The sequence below is a fragment of the Podarcis tiliguerta genome (assembly GCF_965153285.1).
Source record: "Podarcis tiliguerta genome assembly, chromosome: 13".
Classification (NCBI taxonomy): domain Eukaryota; kingdom Metazoa; phylum Chordata; class Lepidosauria; order Squamata; family Lacertidae; genus Podarcis; species Podarcis tiliguerta.
In genome coordinates, this window is record NC_139546.1 from 5935331 (window position 1) to 5952020 (window position 16690).

The window sequence follows — 16690 nt, forward strand, 5'->3', positions numbered from 1 at the left end:
TCTACGCATTCCTCAAATTTAGTATCTTAATAGTCTTATTTGCATTTTTGCAATATTCCTTATTTTTTCACAAAGCTTCTTTGAAACCCACTAGCGTTGTTTGCTCATCACATACACTCTTCAAATACTCCGAATAATTTTTCCAGTCCTCAATGAACTTGTGATCTCGTTGGTATCTAATTTTCCCAGTTAACTTATCCAGTTCTGCATAGTCCATTAGCTTCATTCTCCATTCCTCCAGAGTCGGTAGTTCTTCCTTCTTCCATTTTTGGGCTAACGTGAAGCATCTTCAGGCCTCTTTGCTGGTGGGTGAAAATCGTCCATCCCCCCCCAATAATATAGTCCGCCCCCCCACAAGGTCTGAGGGACAGTGGACCAGCCCCCTGCTGAAAACGTTTGCTGACCCCTGCCCTGGAATCTCGAGGGAAGAATGGAGGAGCTCCCCTGAAGCTTGGAGGATGCCCTGCAAATTCCTGGTGGTTATGACATTGCTGCTTCTCCTTCTAATCTCACTGTCATGCAGAGAGGCCGAGCAGCTCTCATTCGATTGTTTCCTCTCAGTTCTTTGTCGTCCTCCAGTTTTGGCTCTGAGACAACCCTCACTCTTGAAGAATCCACACACACACATTAATATTATTGACACATTAGCTAAAACAACAGACTGGTGTGTAACTACTTTCCTGCCACCTACAGATTTTTTTCCAGGTGACCAGACTGGAAACATCACTAAGACTGAAGATTTTTGTGTGTGTTTCTTTTTACTAACCGAGATATATCTGGGCAAGTGGACCAGAAATTGTTATGGACTTATTTACGATGTTGAAAAAGAGTCAGCCATGAACTACTGATTGATTTATTGTGGTTTCTTAATTCGGATGATGGAGTCTTCAGAGTCTTCATTTCCCATTTCAACAATGGTGTGATGATCGCAGGGGATCATTTTATTGTTTCAAATTGTTTAGGATTTCTTAGCTTGAGAATCAATCTTGACTGAACGGGTTCAGCTGAATGCTCTTGGAAATCAAAATAGCCCATTGTATTCCTTGAAAATGAACCCAGATAGAAGTCTTTCTCTGCTCTCCAACTGTTTTTCTTCTGTCTCTCCTCTCCCTCTTCTTTCGCTGAGTCTTTTTCTTTCTCTTAAGTATCTGGGGATCATGATCTAGAAACTGCAAGCCTGAGCTATGGTGCAACACTATTCACTATTCTCCACTATTCACTATTCTTCTTTGGACTTCCAAGTGTCAACCTGATGGCTTGTCGCAGAAGTGCCAACTAGAATAAAATGTTGTGGGGGCCCAGGTAAGCCCCATCCCTCATAATCGATCACATGATGCAACACACACAAACCATTTGAATGGGAATGCTCATCAACTTTGTGGGGGCTCGCCCCCTCAATTATTTTATTGTGGAGACCGAAACCCCCACAGCCCCTAGGAGTTTTTTTTGGGAGGGGGGAAGAAGGATCTCCCAGCTTCCTCAACCGCCCAAGAAGATAGATACCTTGTCAAATTAATACTTGCAAAGGTGGAGTTCTCAGGTGAAGATTCATGATCCTTGTAATGCTATAACAAGCAGAATCAATATGTCAAGCACAGGTATAATGCATTGCAGCGGTTTCCTGTCACAGGAGCGAATATATTGGCAGTGGAATTCTCGCATACTGTTTAGCCACTTATTTTGTTAATGGTCTCCTTATTAAAGTGATTGGGTGACGTTCTCGTGTGATGTTATATTTCTTAACCCCAGCAGTGAAAGAAATGTTGAATGTGCTTGGCTCTGCAAGCCATGAATTTTTTCAGCTCGAAAGTTCAGAAAGGTAGATTGGTGGCTTTTCTGTCTGAAGTATTCAAATATTTAGAGTTGCAATGCTTTGCTGTCTGATTCTGTGCCTGAAAGCTCAAGGTTGATATCTTTTAAAACTAAGATATCTCTGTATGCACCCATGCCCCAGGGGCAAAATAAATTGCGTGTGGCGGGTATTGAATCTTAAATCCTAATGTTGGAACAATCTGCAAATGTTTGATATTGGATCTGCTTGCTATGAATGTGAGGACAGCAAAGCTTTAATTCCTTCAATCATTTGCGCTAAGTCACACCTATTTAAAGTAAACAAGTGTGCATTGGTAGAAAGTTGGTATATACAACACAACTGAATAAAAGTTGTTATTCTGATTTTAAATGAGAGGAAATAATCTGTATAGTTTTCATTTTGTTTTTATCGGGAGAAGAGATGATCTCTGTTTTTTAATGTCTTCTTCTGTGTTCCTTCAATGTCTTCTCTAATGTCCAGGACTTGAGTGAAAAATAATATGGCAGCTCAAACTCCTACCCTTATTTGTGTTCAGCTCATACTTTTGCAATAAATTAGGTTGGCTTTTAGGGCAGCCTTGCAGTTCCAAGACAATTGTAAAGAGGTTGAAAAAGCTAGTTGACTGTGTGGGTGGCAGCAGGGGTGGCCAAAACTCACATATCTCTCTACCACATAATGAACCCAGAATAATGGAAATGATGGTCCCTTGTATTATTCCTACAGGAAAAAAAAAAACATAGTGGAGCATAGTGCTCTGGCTACTACTGTGACCAACGGGAGCCAGTTGACTTTGTCAACTGTGTTCTTGTTGTGTTTTTTTAAATAATTTAATTATTTTTAAAATCTGAGGGATGGGGAAGAGCATAAGCAATATCTTGGTAAGCAAAATCACCCCCTGAGCACAATTTGCTTGGTGTAAACCAGTAATCTGAGGAGGTGCGGAGTTCTCCAGAGCCGCTGTGTTCAAAGAAGTGAGGGATGTAGAGACCCCACTTTTCTCTGAGGTGGTGAGATTGGTGCTCATCTATACCTCCCCACCAAATCCTCTAAGCATGCACAAAGAATATGAGTGGCGGCCAGGCCTCTGAATTAGCAGCCTCGATTACCCACAATCCACCTGGTTGCAGAGAACCTTATCCATGCATGATTAGAGCAGGAGACATCACAGCAGGCCCACTGCAATATACCATTGGTAGCATTTAACACACTAAACAGAATGCACATTTCTGAGGTAGGTAAAAGGTAAAGGACCCCTGGACGGTTATGTCCAGCCAAAGGCAACTATGGGATTGCGGCGCTCATCTTGCTTTCAGGCTGAGGGAGCCGACGTTTGTCCACAGACAGCTTTCCGGGTCATGTGGCCAGCAGGACTAAACCGCTTCTGGTGCAACAGAACACCGTGACAGAAACCAGAGCGCACAGAAATGCCATTTACCTTCCCGCCACAGTGGTACCTATTTATCTACTTGCATGCTTTCAAACTGCTAGGTTGGAAGAAGCTGGCACAGAGCAACGGGAGCTCACTCCGTTGTGGGGATTTGAACCACCAACCTTCTGATCAGGAAGCCCAAGAGGCTCAGTGGTTTAGATCACAGCACCACCCGCTTCACTTCCTGTTTGCCTGCTACCACCATTTGCCAGTGCAAACTCTAGAAACACACAGACACACACACACACACACACACACACAAAATAAAACATTTATTTTGAATTCCATCACTACAGCCATCTACAGAAACCTAGTCGCTTTATTTAGCCTTCTGATCTTGGCGTGTTTTTGCAGAAATGGCAGACCACCAATAACAGAAGCAGCTTTGCAACAGTAGCACCTTCGCTGTTTAAATTAGTTAGCTCTTGTGTCTAAAAATGACTGCTGTTTTGGCAGTGCTTTTATTTTAGGGATCTACCCCCCTCACCTTTGTGGCTGCTAATCAAATGAGTAGATAATTCTGATGTGAGGAACTAAGAAAAGAACAGGTGTCTGTAACAGCTTCAAACTTTTAATTAGACGGAGCGTTGTTTTCTCCTTATCTCACTCTTCCTCACCCCCATCCCCTATTTTGTTCCCAAGGGACTGTTATTAAATTGAGTCACGGTGTCACAATCCCGATAAGTACCTTTTTTATAATGCAGCTGAATAATATTGGTGAATTTTTAAAAAGCGGAATAAAGTGAGAGTTTGTGAGAAATTGAACCCCGCAGGATCTGTGCCATTTGGAGGAAAGTCATTTATGGCAGAGAAGGAGATTTTAAAATGGAATGGACATGCAAGCGCTAATCTTAACCGAAAAATCTCAAGGTGTAGCCAGTGGTGTAGCATGGGTTGTCAGCACCCGGGGCAAGGCAAGTAATTTGCGCCCCCCCCCCCTGCTGCACTGTCCCTCCCCCAGATAGTCCCTTGCGCTCTCTCCGCACCGCACCGCACGCCTGGCACCCTCCCCTCCACAGTGGGCGGCGACCCGGCGGCTCAGATCGGATTCGCACAGCCAGCACTGCAGTGAGAGAGAGTGAGAGAGCCAGGTAGGGGCAGAGAGCTGCGAGTGCGAGTGCCCCCCCCCCGATGTTGCGCCCGGTGCGGCCGCCCCCCCGGCACCCCCCACGCTTCGCCACTGGGTGTAGCTAAATTTATGAATAAAATAATGTTGTCACAAGTATGAATTATGACCTTCCAATCAGAAATCAATATATAGAAATCATTCCAAAGACCACTGTAAGGCAGCAGTAGCCAATGGCTTCAAATTCTGTCTTTAAAAATCTGTTGGGCATTTGCATGGAAGTAAAATGTTCAGTCCAAAAAGCAATTGTCACTTTGCAATCTATGCCTACCTGTTCAGAAGTAACTCCTAATGAGTTTAGTGGGGCTTGCTTTATGATAAACATGCTTAAGATTAAAGCCTTAGCAAGGTTTATTTCTCAACAGCTGCCACCAACATATTATTTATTTCTGCTAGGGATAAATAAACAACCCTGGACATTATTAAAAACATAAAGTGCATTGTAATGGTTCTAGGGGTTGCTCGTGCGTAAATCGGCGCCACACCTGGCTGGGTTGCCTGAGTGAACCCTTTCTGTCTGGACAGCCACTCGCCCGTGGCTGTCTCAGTCGCTGGCAGAATCCATCAGTGGGCGTTTCTTGAACTTCTTCCAGCATAAAAGTTCTTTGACGCCTAGTCGCCGCCTACTCTCCCTGCGCGGAAGCCTTCTGCGCAGGGAGGGTGTGGGCATTGGAGGACCCGTGCTCTCCCCGCTGGTCCCCGGCGAGGAGTCTTGGAGCCACCTCGCCGATTCCCCCATCTGCCCCCCTTCTCCACTGGTGCTACGCTGATTTCCTTCCCCAGAAGATGTGCTGCTTCTCTCCCTCCCGGGACACTCTCCGGAATCCCTCTGGAGCCCTCCCTCTCCTTCTGGCTCCGATGGCAGTTCCCTGACATGTATAATCAATCAATCTAGACCTTGGGTCCCCAGTGTGGCATCTGTGAGTTACTCGCTTTGGTGCCCACCAAATGCCTCTGCCCTTTCCAGAGTTAAATTGTTTTTAAAATGGGGGGGGGTGGCACTTTGGGTTGGGAGCGTCTCCTGTTTGTGGAAGTGTTGGCCAGATTTTTCCCCTGTGTCTTCTTTTTGTGTGTGTTCAGTATAAGTTTTGCCTGGGTTTATTTGGGGGGGGGGGAGAGAGAATTTGAGCACTGTCAGTTTTTTCCTTCTGTGAAATGGGTGTTTTCTGGTGTCCATCAAAGCTGCTTAAATCAGCCAAGTGGGGAAAATTCCTGCCGTGCCCCTGTCCCAACGACAGACGACACACGACGGCATAGCAAGGTCAATCGCAAAATGCCCTAAAAGTAGGGAGAGGTGGACGGTTGTTCCGAATGCAGGAGCCAAAAAAGGACGGTTTGGGTCATGTGCATGGGTTTATATAGGTCCCTTGAACCTTTTGGACTGCGCCCCATTGGTCAGATTGAACCCAACATCGAGGGACCTACCAATCAGGTGTTGTGGCTGACCAATCTTACCCACACACAACACAGGAGGTCAGTCGCCAGGTCTCACCGCAACATGTGCCCTCTTTTAAGGAGGACACAATTTCTCAACCTGAAGATGAATAACAATGGGCAAATTTCCCTGAAAGATCACAATGACTGATTGTTGTCATCAATGTGCAGCCAAAGGGGAATGTTGGATGTAGTCAACATCATGTTAAGGGCATGTTAACCAGTGTGGTGCATGAACTGAATTCATGTCCCAGAATCCTTTGCAACGGGGGATCCTCAGCAGATTGGTCAGTGCAGAAAGGAGTATGTGAAGGCTGGTATCTTAAATACCGCCAAATGGGAAAAACCTTTGCCCATCTTGTATTTCCTTCCGTACGCTAGGTGATGGGAGCAATTTTAATCTTGCTTCTTTCCGATTTTGAAATCTTAGGAGGTATGAACGTGTGTGTTCCTCTTCGAAACCAATTAGGCGGCACACATATCGCACTGTCATCAGCAAATTGCATTGCTTTCTATCAGGATCTATCAAAGAAATCTCGTGTCTGCTCGTTTACACAGAAAAGAAGCCCATCAAACTTTTTGTGCTGTAATGATTTTGTGTCCGTCTTGATGAGGCATAATTGGATAAATTCAAGACCGCTTTGAAGGCTAATTATATCCTGTACATTGTAGACCTGGGCTGCCCTTGTTATATATGAGCTTGTGTCTTCGCTTTTATCTCTTTTCTTCTCTGGGGTTTGCGTGCGAGTGGATTGGGTTGCAGTCTTAGAAGAAATTAAACAGAAGGGACACCCCTCTCGTCTGTCAACCCCCTCCCTCCAGCTCCTGTAGATATTAAAACGCAACATGAAACATCTCTATAGATAGGGCCTTATTTAGAGATAGCCTTGGAGTAAATAATAAAAAAAACAACCAGCGTTTCATGTCAGGAACCATAAAGCACGAGACCCACATTTGAGTAATTTATGAACAGTCCTGCAGAACAAATTCAATTCTGAAAGCACTCTCAGGCTATCTGTAGCTGTGATTTATATTCACTTTAAAGGGCCAGATTTCGGAAGGTATCAGCAGCCAGTCAACAGAGCTCAGCTCCTGCATGGATGGCTCTTCCATTTCCTCTCTTAAAATTGCCCGTATATATCTTTTGCGGGTTTGTTTCTAGAGCACCTGCGATAATTTGATGCTGCATATAAAACAATATGTGAATGCCCCATTCTCATGTACGGGGAAAGGGATAGAAACCCAGCAGGGTAGTTTCACTCCCATATGATTGAGAACTAGCCGCCAAAGAACATTGCACTGAGTATAGGATAGGGTTTCCATCTAGGTACATCGTAAAATCATCACTAGCTAGCTAAGCGGTTGATTCAACAAGCTATTGCTGATTTTACGGTGTAACTGTATGGAAAGCCCATTATATGAGAATGGGGCAGCGACTACTTCAGTGCAGCAAGTCAGCAAGCAAACAGGAACTTCTGCAGCGCTGAGCCTCAGCTGTCTGTTCACCCCAGCACTGGCATCTCCATGGCGGAGGAAGCAACAGTGCCTGATCTGAACCAGACTGCGTGTCTTAATTCCTCCTGGGAGGAAAGGCTAGGGGCAGGTTCTGGAGTGGGTACCAAGATTGGAGGCAAAGTTGGCACAGAAGCTTTGGCTGAAGCAGGTGCAGTCCATGCTGCTGAGTCCAAGCAACTGAGACCTTCTTCAGGAGGTGACTCCTCATTCATAGTTCCCTCCCACTGTCACACACAGCCCATCCCAACCCACTGGGCCCTTCCCAGTGTTGTCAATCAGCAGCTGCTCCATACTGTCCTGATCCGACCAGGCCCTCCGCAATAGCTCTTTGGTACATGACAGATCAGTGTAGAAATGGTTCCAAACCATGATGGAGGCAGCGATGCTTCTGAATAGCAATTTCTGCAAAGAAGAAGAAGAAGAGTTTGGATTTGATATCCCGCTTTATCACTACCCTAAGGAGTCTCAAAGCAGCTAACATTCTCCTTTCCCTTCCTCCCCCATAACAAACACTCTGTGAGGTGAGTGGGGCTGAGCGACTTCAGAGAATTGTGACTGGCCCAAGGTCACCCAGCAGCTGCATGTGGAGGAGCAGGGAATCAAACCCGGTCCACCAGATTACGAATCCATTGCTCTTAACCACTACACCACGCTGGCTCTCTCGTAGGAGGTGAGAGTGCTTTTGCGCTGGTGTCCTGCTTGTGTGATTCCCACACGCATCTGTTTAGCCACTGTGAGAACAGGATGCTGGGCTGTTGCCCTGATCCTTGAGGAAGTTGTCTTCTGTCAGGAGTCCCGGTTCTTGTCTTGATAACACAGCAAGCGTAGTTAATTAAATAGGAAGATTTATTGCAAAAACAAGCAGAGTTCACAGGATGGCTCTAACAAGCCGCCAAACTCATAAGTCATGATGCCCCTTCTGAAAACTGCTTCTTGCGAGACCAGAAGCAGCTGAACTTTTGCTTTTGATGCCTCTTGTTTTGGTTCCTATCTCTGAGACCTCCCATTCACCAAGAACTTGGACTGGGAGGGTTCAGCTCCCGCCTCTTCCCCATTCTCTGAGAGGCTGTCTCTTAGCTCTTTCCTGCCTGATAAACTGCTTCCTTCTCTTTCCACGGCATTTTGCACTTCTGGATAGTGGGTTCCGGCTCATTCTCAGGCATTCTCTTATCAGCTGGCATTCCAAGGGGTGGGAGAGGTGACACTAGCCTTCACTCATCCTGCCTGGCGGTTCACCCTCTCTGCTCCTGACTGGTTCCTTCAGCTGACTGCAAACCTTCCCTGGGGGCTGGCTCATTCGTGACACTTTCAGTTATTAATTTAATTATTCCAGGTTTATGAGAGCCAAAAGGCATGCCAGCCATAGGGCCAAGTAGGAAACAGTAGGGGATGGAGCTGTGGGACAACTGAGGAGGCAGGAGCAACGGAAGAGGAGAGGGAAACAAGGGCAGTATCAAATACAAAAGAGGGGAAAGAGGCAAGTCTCAAAATGTGACTGGAAAATGTAGGAAACTAAGAAAATAGTAAATGGTCTAATATGTATGTTGGTGGAAGTGTTCTCAGCAGAAAATTGTAATTCGAACAACCATGTAAAAAAAATCATAATTCAAATTGTATATTATATATAGGGTCACTAATTGTAAGTGGATGGACCAAGGATTCACTGCGTAAGTTGCTTTAGTTCATGTCAGATGTTCTCCTACAGACTCATAGTTTGGAGGTCCTAGGTATAGCATCTAGATCAAGGGAATAGTGCCACTGTATTCTGCTCTGGTCAGACTTCACCTGGAGTACTGTGTCCAGTTCTGGGCACCACAGTTCAAGAAGGACATTGACAAACTGGAACGTGTCCAGAGGAGGGCAACCAAAATGGTCAAAGGCCTGGAAACGATGCCTTATGAGGAACGGCTAAGGGAGCTGGGCATGTTTAGCCTGGAGAAGAAGAGGTTAAGGGGTGATATGATAGCCATGTTCAAATATATAAAAGGATGTCACATAGAGGAGGGAGAAAGGTTGTTTTCTGCTGCTCCAGAGAAGCGGACACGGAGCAATGGATCCAAACTACAAGAAAGAAGATTCCACCTAAACATTAGGAAGAACTTCCTGACAGTAAGAGCTGTTCGACAGTGGAATTTGCTGCCAAGGAGTGTGGTGGAGTGTCCTTCTTTGGAGGTCTTTAAGCAGAGGCTTGACAACCATATGTCAGGAGTGCTCTGATGGTGTTTCCTGCTTGGCAGGGGGTTGGACTTAATGGCCCCTGTGGTCTATTCCAACTCTATGATTCTATGATTCTAGGTGATTTTAACATCCATGCTAACATGACCTTACAAGCTGCCACTTGGGACTTCATAGAAGGCTTTGTCTCCATGGGGCTGTCTCTGAGTAAGTCTAGCCCTACTCATAGTTGTGGGCATGCCTTAGATCTGGTGTGGATGTGGGCGATCTGACACTAAGTTCCAGTGGAACAAAATAAGTTTCATGGTCAGATCACGTTGTGGTGCAGCTGGACTTCTTCACGACCTTTCCCCTTCTCAAGGAGTTGGGACCAATTCAAATCAGCTTGCCCCGCCACCTAATGGATCCGAATGGCTTCCTGAAAGATCTGCATTAGATGCCAGAAGTTTGGCTCTGCCCTCGCCGGTTCTGGAAGGATCTTTTGAGAAAAGTCCTATACGCCCAGAGACTTTGCCCCTGTCCATTAGAGGAAATAGGAAGCCCTGAACACTTATTTTTTAAGATGTCCTTTTTATGATGAGGCACATAGAGATACCATCAACCCCCATCTGGTGAAGCTTCCTGACCTTCCGGACAAGCCTAACTAAATTTTCTCCTCAATCACAAGATGACCCGGATGGTCGCCAGATTCTGCGCACAGATTTGTAGGCATAGAACACCCCCTGGAATAAATAGACCACTAGGAAAACTGCTGTAGCTGGCCTCCTGGGCATCCCAGGGGCAATCTACATGTTAGTTTAACCTTAGGTCTTTTTGTGTTCATGCAACTATTTTAATTTTAATCTATAAATTAAATGTCTGTTTCATTTTTGTGAAAGCAGTCTCAGTTGTGCTTCTTGGTCTTTGACTGTAATAATAAATTACTGTATTTTTTGCTCCATAGGGCGCACCGGACTATAGGGCGCACCTAATTTTTAGGGGGGGGAATAAAGAAAAAAATTTCCGACCCCTCTCGCTCTCCAGGCTTCAGCAAAAGCAACGCCAAGTCTCTGGAGCGTGGAGGGAGCGTTCCCTCTGTGCTTCAGAGGCTTCCCGTTGCTATCGCTGAAGCCAAGCAGCCTGCATTCGGTCCATAGGACGCACACACATTTCCCCTTCATTTTTGGAGGGGAAATGTGCGTCCTATAGAGTAAAAAATACGGTATTACTATTACAATCTGCATTAGATCCCAGTACATTTCCAAGCACAATTTAAAGTGTTGGTGCTATCCTTTAAAGCCCTAAATGGCCTCGACGCTGTATATCTTAAGGAGAGTCTCTACTCCCATCGTTCAGCCCGGACACTGAAGTCCAGCTCCAAGGGCCTTCTGGCAGTTTCCTCACTGTGAGAAGTGAGGTTACAGGGAACCAGGCAGAGGGCCTTCTCCGTAGTGGTGCCTGCCCTGTGAAATGCCCTCCATCAGATGTCAAACAGATAAGCAACTATACATCTGAAGGCAGCCCTTTATTGGGAAGTTTTTAATGTTTGATATCTGTGTTTTTATATTATGATGGAAGCCACCCAGAGTGGCTGGGGCTGTGTAATCATCATAATCATCATCACTGTAAATAAAATGAACATCAGCTACATCAGATGTTTTTCACCACAGGACTAAGGCTCCAATCATATACATGATTACATGCAGTAAGTCCCATTAAGCTCAGATGGACTAAAAGAAAATGCAGTTGGCAGCAAATACAATCTATAGAACACTCTTCATATGTAGTAAACTAAGGGAGAAGATAAGGGAATTAAAGATTATATTGCTGTAAACTCTTGTTTAGTGCATACAAATTACAACTCATTGAAACACTTAAAAATCCTTTACATTTCCCCAAGAATTCAATTGGGTGAGTTATTCCAAGAAGGCAACATCTCTCAAGAGGCTGTTCTAAAACAGGGCTTTGTATACAACTCAAGCTCAACTCATTTGGTATATCGGCTTTTAACACAGTGGGAACAACATGCTAATTTAGCCATCAAATGTTAAGTTGACTTTTTCATTTGGAATTTACTATGGTGATTATTGCACCAAAGGGATTCTTCAAAGCAATAAATATATTATTGAAGCATCACATGTGGGTTAATTCCGTGTTTTTCTTAACTGCTTGCACCTTGTTATCAATGATGGCTGTGTTGGGTCCTATATGGCAGCTGTATACCATTGTAGTATTCCTAGACATGGGTAGTAGTGAATGTCGTCCGTTCCCTGTAGTCTGCATCTTTCAGTGAGAACATGTTGCTAGTATGCATGCAGATTTAATCAAGTAAACAAGTTTTCTGTCATTTCCCCATGCAAGCCAACTGGTAGACATAAGAAATTCAGGTGCTCAAAGCAAGGTTTTGATTCAGATCAGAAGCATTACAGGTTGAGCCCAAAGCCATCAAAGTTGAACTGGCCCACTTTTAGTAGCTCAAAACATTATTCTGTAAGTTTCTCAGGCATGATGCTAAATCAGCTGCCAAAAAGTTAGTAGAAAGGTCTGGGCTCGTCTCTCTAAGACTATACAATCAAAAACAATGCATGCGGCAGATATTCTCTGCTCTATACCACTGGTAACCCATGAATGCTAAGTGTAGAAAAGTATAATAATGATCCTTTTTTCTTTCCTACTAAAAAGAAGTAAATCTTCCAGTCACTATTGTGCAGGACAAAAAGCATGAGAATAATAGCTCCCCCACACTTTCAGACAACAAGCTCTGTTGTATAGACGTATTAAATCCTGGAGGCATGTATTTTACAGGGGACATGTCTAGCTTGGAGCAAACTTTGAGGAATCTGTCAGATATGTGGTAATTTGAAATTCTTTGCAGGTTTCTGAGGGATGGGAAAACAAAGAGCAATGAGGGTTCCCCCCCCCCCTTTTTAAAAAAGAATTCATTACAGCACTTTCTCTGCAAATATCCCATTTCCTCTCTAGGCCAATGCACTATTTCAATTTTGGCTAAGGCATTTATTTTTAGGAGAAGAGGCTAGATATTAAAAGTGAAAAACACATTCAACCATTTCCCTGAAATGCAGCTTAAAAGCAGCATTCTAATGTTTTCAGTGATTTTTTTATAGGTGCTTGAAGATTTCTTAGCTGTAACACCTGAAGGCAAAAATTAATGATAAAACTATGGGGTTGGTATACAAGGAAAAGAGAAGAAGAAACTACATTTACGCTGACATTTAAATAACTGAGTGTGTGATTTTTTCCCCCAGACTGAGTCTCAGTTGTAGAAAATGTATCTTGATGGGGGTGGGGAATGGTATTAGGTCAGGCTTCCTTAAACTCGGCCCTCCAGATGTTTTTGGCCTACAACTCCCATCATCCCTAGCTAACAGGACCAGTGGTCAGGGATGATGGGAGTTGTAGTCCCAAAACATCTGGAGGGCCGAGTTTGCCTATGCCTGTATTAGATTGTTGGGGGGAAGCCAAATAAAGAACTTATTTATGTAGGCTACAACAGCGGAAAGAGTCTTGATAGCATAAGGATGGAAGAATGAGGAAATCCCAACGAAAGAACAGTGGCAAGAAAAATGGATGAGCTACGCAGAACTGGCTACATGACATACAAACTGCAGTCCAAGGATAACTGTGACTTTAAGGAAGAAGGGGAGCTTTTTACAAATTATCTAAAAAGACAACAAAATGAATTGGACTCCTTGGCAGGGTTTGAATAAAAAATACACAAATTTATTGGTTGATAACATGATAGACAGATAATGTAAGGATATGTACAATTTTATAACATGCAGAGAATAATATGTGCTGAGAAATCAGAGAGTGGAACTGAGGGAAGTCTCTGTGGGGGGGAGGGTTTGATGGGGGTGTGAAAAAAGGAAAAAAATCATAATGAACATGATACATTTTGAAATTTTGAAATCTTATTATGCTGAAATTGTTAATAAAATATTATTTTTATTAATAATATTTTTATTATGGGGTGGGAGGGTGGGTTTTTCTTTTTTGGGGAGGGGGAGGGAAAATGGGGGAAATGAGGATGATGTATTTTTGATAAATTGTTACGTTGGAATTCCTAATACAGTGGTGCCCCGCAAGACGAATGCCTCGCAAGACGGAAAACCCGCTAGACGAAAGGGTTTTCCGTTTTCAGAGGTGCTTCGCAGGACGAATTTCTCTATGGGCTTGCTTCGCAAGACGAAAATGTCTTGCGATTCTTGAGGGGTTTTTTCCGCTCCCCACCCCCTTTTTCTAAGGCGCTAAGCTGCTAATAGCCTTTTAGCAGCTAATCCGCTAATCCCTTAAGCCTTTAATAGCCGCTAATAGCCGCTAAACCGCTAATAGCCACTAAACCGCTAATAGCGCTAATAGCGCTAATCCGCTAATAGGGTTGCTTCGCAAGACGAAAAAACCACTAGACGAAGAGACTCACGGAACGGATTAATTTCGTCTTGCGAGGCACCACTGTACATATATTATTATTATTATTATTTTTTAATGGATTGTTAGGGAAAAGCCCACTCTAGGAGTCACACTCTCTCTGAAGAAACAACTTTGCATCTTCTTCCTTTTGGGTGGGTGGGTGAGGGGCTGGGCTTGGTTGACTCTTGGGCTCCCAGATAGCAGCTATGAACTTAAATGTTGGTTCTTCTCTTGCAGCATGCCGGTCAGGATTCTTTAAAGACTCGCCACAGAGTCAGATGTGCACGAAATGCCCTCCGCACAGCTACACGCGCGAAGAAGCGTCAACTTCCTGTGTTTGTGAAGAGCACTATTTCCGAAAGGACTCGGACCCACCTACGATGGCCTGCACAAGTGAGTCAACTTGCACTTAATCAGTTAAAGTGCTCATTTTACAAGCGACGTGTTAAATGACAATTGTGATAATTGAGAACACAGGTACCCGCTTACACTGAGTCAGACCATTGGTCCATCTGCCCTGAATTGAAATGGAAGTGGTTCCCCAGGATGTCAGATGGAGGTCTAGATAAGGTCAAGGAGTTTGGGCAGCGGAAGGGGCAAAATCAGACCCCCTGTCCCTCCCATTTCTTTTCATGTTCTTCTTTGTTGCCTTACATTTTCCCATAGTTGTGCTTGCAGTCATTACATCATTGTTCTGCAGATGCTGTCAGAGGTCGTTCTGGTGGGTCGGCAGGACAATTCTGGGCCATGCTTTGAATAGTTAGGGTGTTGTGTGTGGAAAGAACACATATGGCAAAAGGAAGCTTCCACACTCCCTTGAGTTATAGGAAATTCATCTGGTCAGTGTTGGTTTCAGTAGGAAGAAAAACTACTGGAGTTCTAGTGTTGTGATAATACCTGATTCTTTACCTACAAAGAAATTGACCACAAGGAAGCAGGCAGACACCATCTGTTCCCCACATGCAAGACACTGCTCATTCCCCATCTCATTTTTTTCCCCAGATAGCTGCAAAACTCAAGATTTCTATCTCCTGCATGCCTTATTCCTATGCTACTAACATGTTCCTTAAAATATATACATACTGTACCTCCGCTCAGAAAGCCACCAGTCATAAAAACCCACCAATGCCTGTTAAACATATTTAGCTATGAAATATACCAAGACTGGAGAATAGATCCCTTCATACTGTGCAGTACAGTAGCATTCCTTTAACAACATATTCATTCAGTTCTCAGTGCCTTCTTTTACCCTTCTAACCAGCTCCTTAGCTCAAGAGAACTGGCTTCCATGGCTCTCAACTGTCAGTTATTTGCAGTACCGCCTGAGTATTAGGGTGAATGCCTTGAGTGCTTTGTGCTCTTGTTTGAGTATAGGGGACAAAGTTAATATAGCTGTTTGGGAAGATGATGGCTCAGAGGAAGGAGATAAGAGAAACGTTTTGAATGCTGGCTACTCAGGAGAGAGTTAGAAGCTGCCTGGTATTCTGCAGCTTGTTGTATTGTAAGGGTTTGTAGCTTTCGGGGAAGTGGGGGAGAGAGAGAAAGAGAGAGAGAGAGAGAGAGAGAGAGAGAGAGAGAGAATAGGTAGGAACAGAAAGCTCCTTTTATGCAAGGCATTCTTTATGCATTGCTCACACAAAGGCTCTACACCAGGGGTTGGCAAACTAAGGTCTGCGGGCCGGATCAGGCCCAATTGCCTTCAGGATCCGGCCCGCGGACTACCTGTGGATTGGTGTGGGGATTCTGTTCGTTCAGGCTGCACCATCCCCCCCCCACGCCATTCCATTCCCCTCCACACACCACGGTGGCGCCTCCTCCCTCCCTCCTCCTGGCTTCTCCTCGCCCTGCCTAGAGGAGGAAGGGGGCTGGGCTGAGCTGGCTGAGCGCCATTTTAAGCAACCCCTCTCCGGAGCCAGTCCTTTCATGTCACTCATCTTCCCTCCGCCGCCCTGGTGCTCCTGTGGGCCAGAGAGCAGACGAGCTCACTCTGCCTACCCAGGAGAAGCAGCGGCGGCAGCGGCAGCCCCTGGGAAGGTGAGCGCAGCAGCTGGGGCTGGCAGTGGGGAGGAGGATTACTTGCCCCCCTTGCCTCTTCTTCCAGCCCCCCCCCCATGCTGCTTCTCTAGCCCACCACAAAGTCTGAGGGGTAGTGGACTGGCCCACGGCTAAAAAAATTTGCCAACCCCTGCTCTACAGTTTGAAGGAGCTCTTTGGACTACTCCCAACAGCCATACCTTGAGTATGGACATCTGCAACAGGGGAACCTGAATGCCTAGACCTCTATACATCCAGAACCCTGCACAGTGGAGGTTCCAGACATCTGTTTATATGCTAAGTTTCCCCACTACATACCTCTATACAGTCATACCTTGGGTTACAGACGCTTCAGGTTGCGTTTTTTCGGGTTACGGACTGCCGGAACCTGGAAGTGCCAGAATGGGTTACTTCTGGGTTTTGGCGGTCGCGCATGTGCAGAAGCGCTAAATTTCACTTTGCAACCTGCTCATGCGTAGACGCACCACTGTGGGTTGTGTACGCTGCGGGTTGCGAATGTGCATCATGTTCACAACCCGAGCATCCACTGTATATTCAGCACATTGCCAGGACTAGTCAGCAAACACAAACTTGCGGGTGGGCTTTGCAGTCCTGCAGTTTCAGGGTGGCTTTTTTTAATAAACTAGCTCCTGGGGGCCCTGCAGTGGCGTAGCGTGGGGGGTGCAGGGGGGCCGGCCGCACCGGGCGCAACATCTGGGGGCCACGCTCGCACTCGCAGCTCTCTGCCCCTACC

At 45.2% G+C, this 16690-nt stretch overlaps 1 protein-coding gene and 1 long non-coding RNA gene across 11 annotated transcripts in view; one reads left to right on the forward strand and one right to left on the reverse strand.

The window, feature by feature from the left end:
• The window catches only part of LOC310661666, a 651353-nt gene that overhangs the window by 374871 nt on the left and 259792 nt on the right, over positions 1 to 16690 (reverse strand). The gene's annotated exons all lie outside the window — the stretch shown is intronic.
• Positions 1 to 16690, forward strand: part of EPHA5 (EPH receptor A5) — a 245705-nt gene that overhangs the window by 121357 nt on the left and 107658 nt on the right. For all 10 annotated transcript variants that reach the window (XM_083407520.1, XM_083407522.1, XM_083407527.1 and 7 more), the window contains exon 4: positions 14140 to 14295. In XM_083407520.1, the coding sequence (XP_083263646.1) occupies positions 14140 to 14295 (156 nt within the window). The remainder of the gene's footprint in view (positions 1 to 14139; positions 14296 to 16690) is intronic.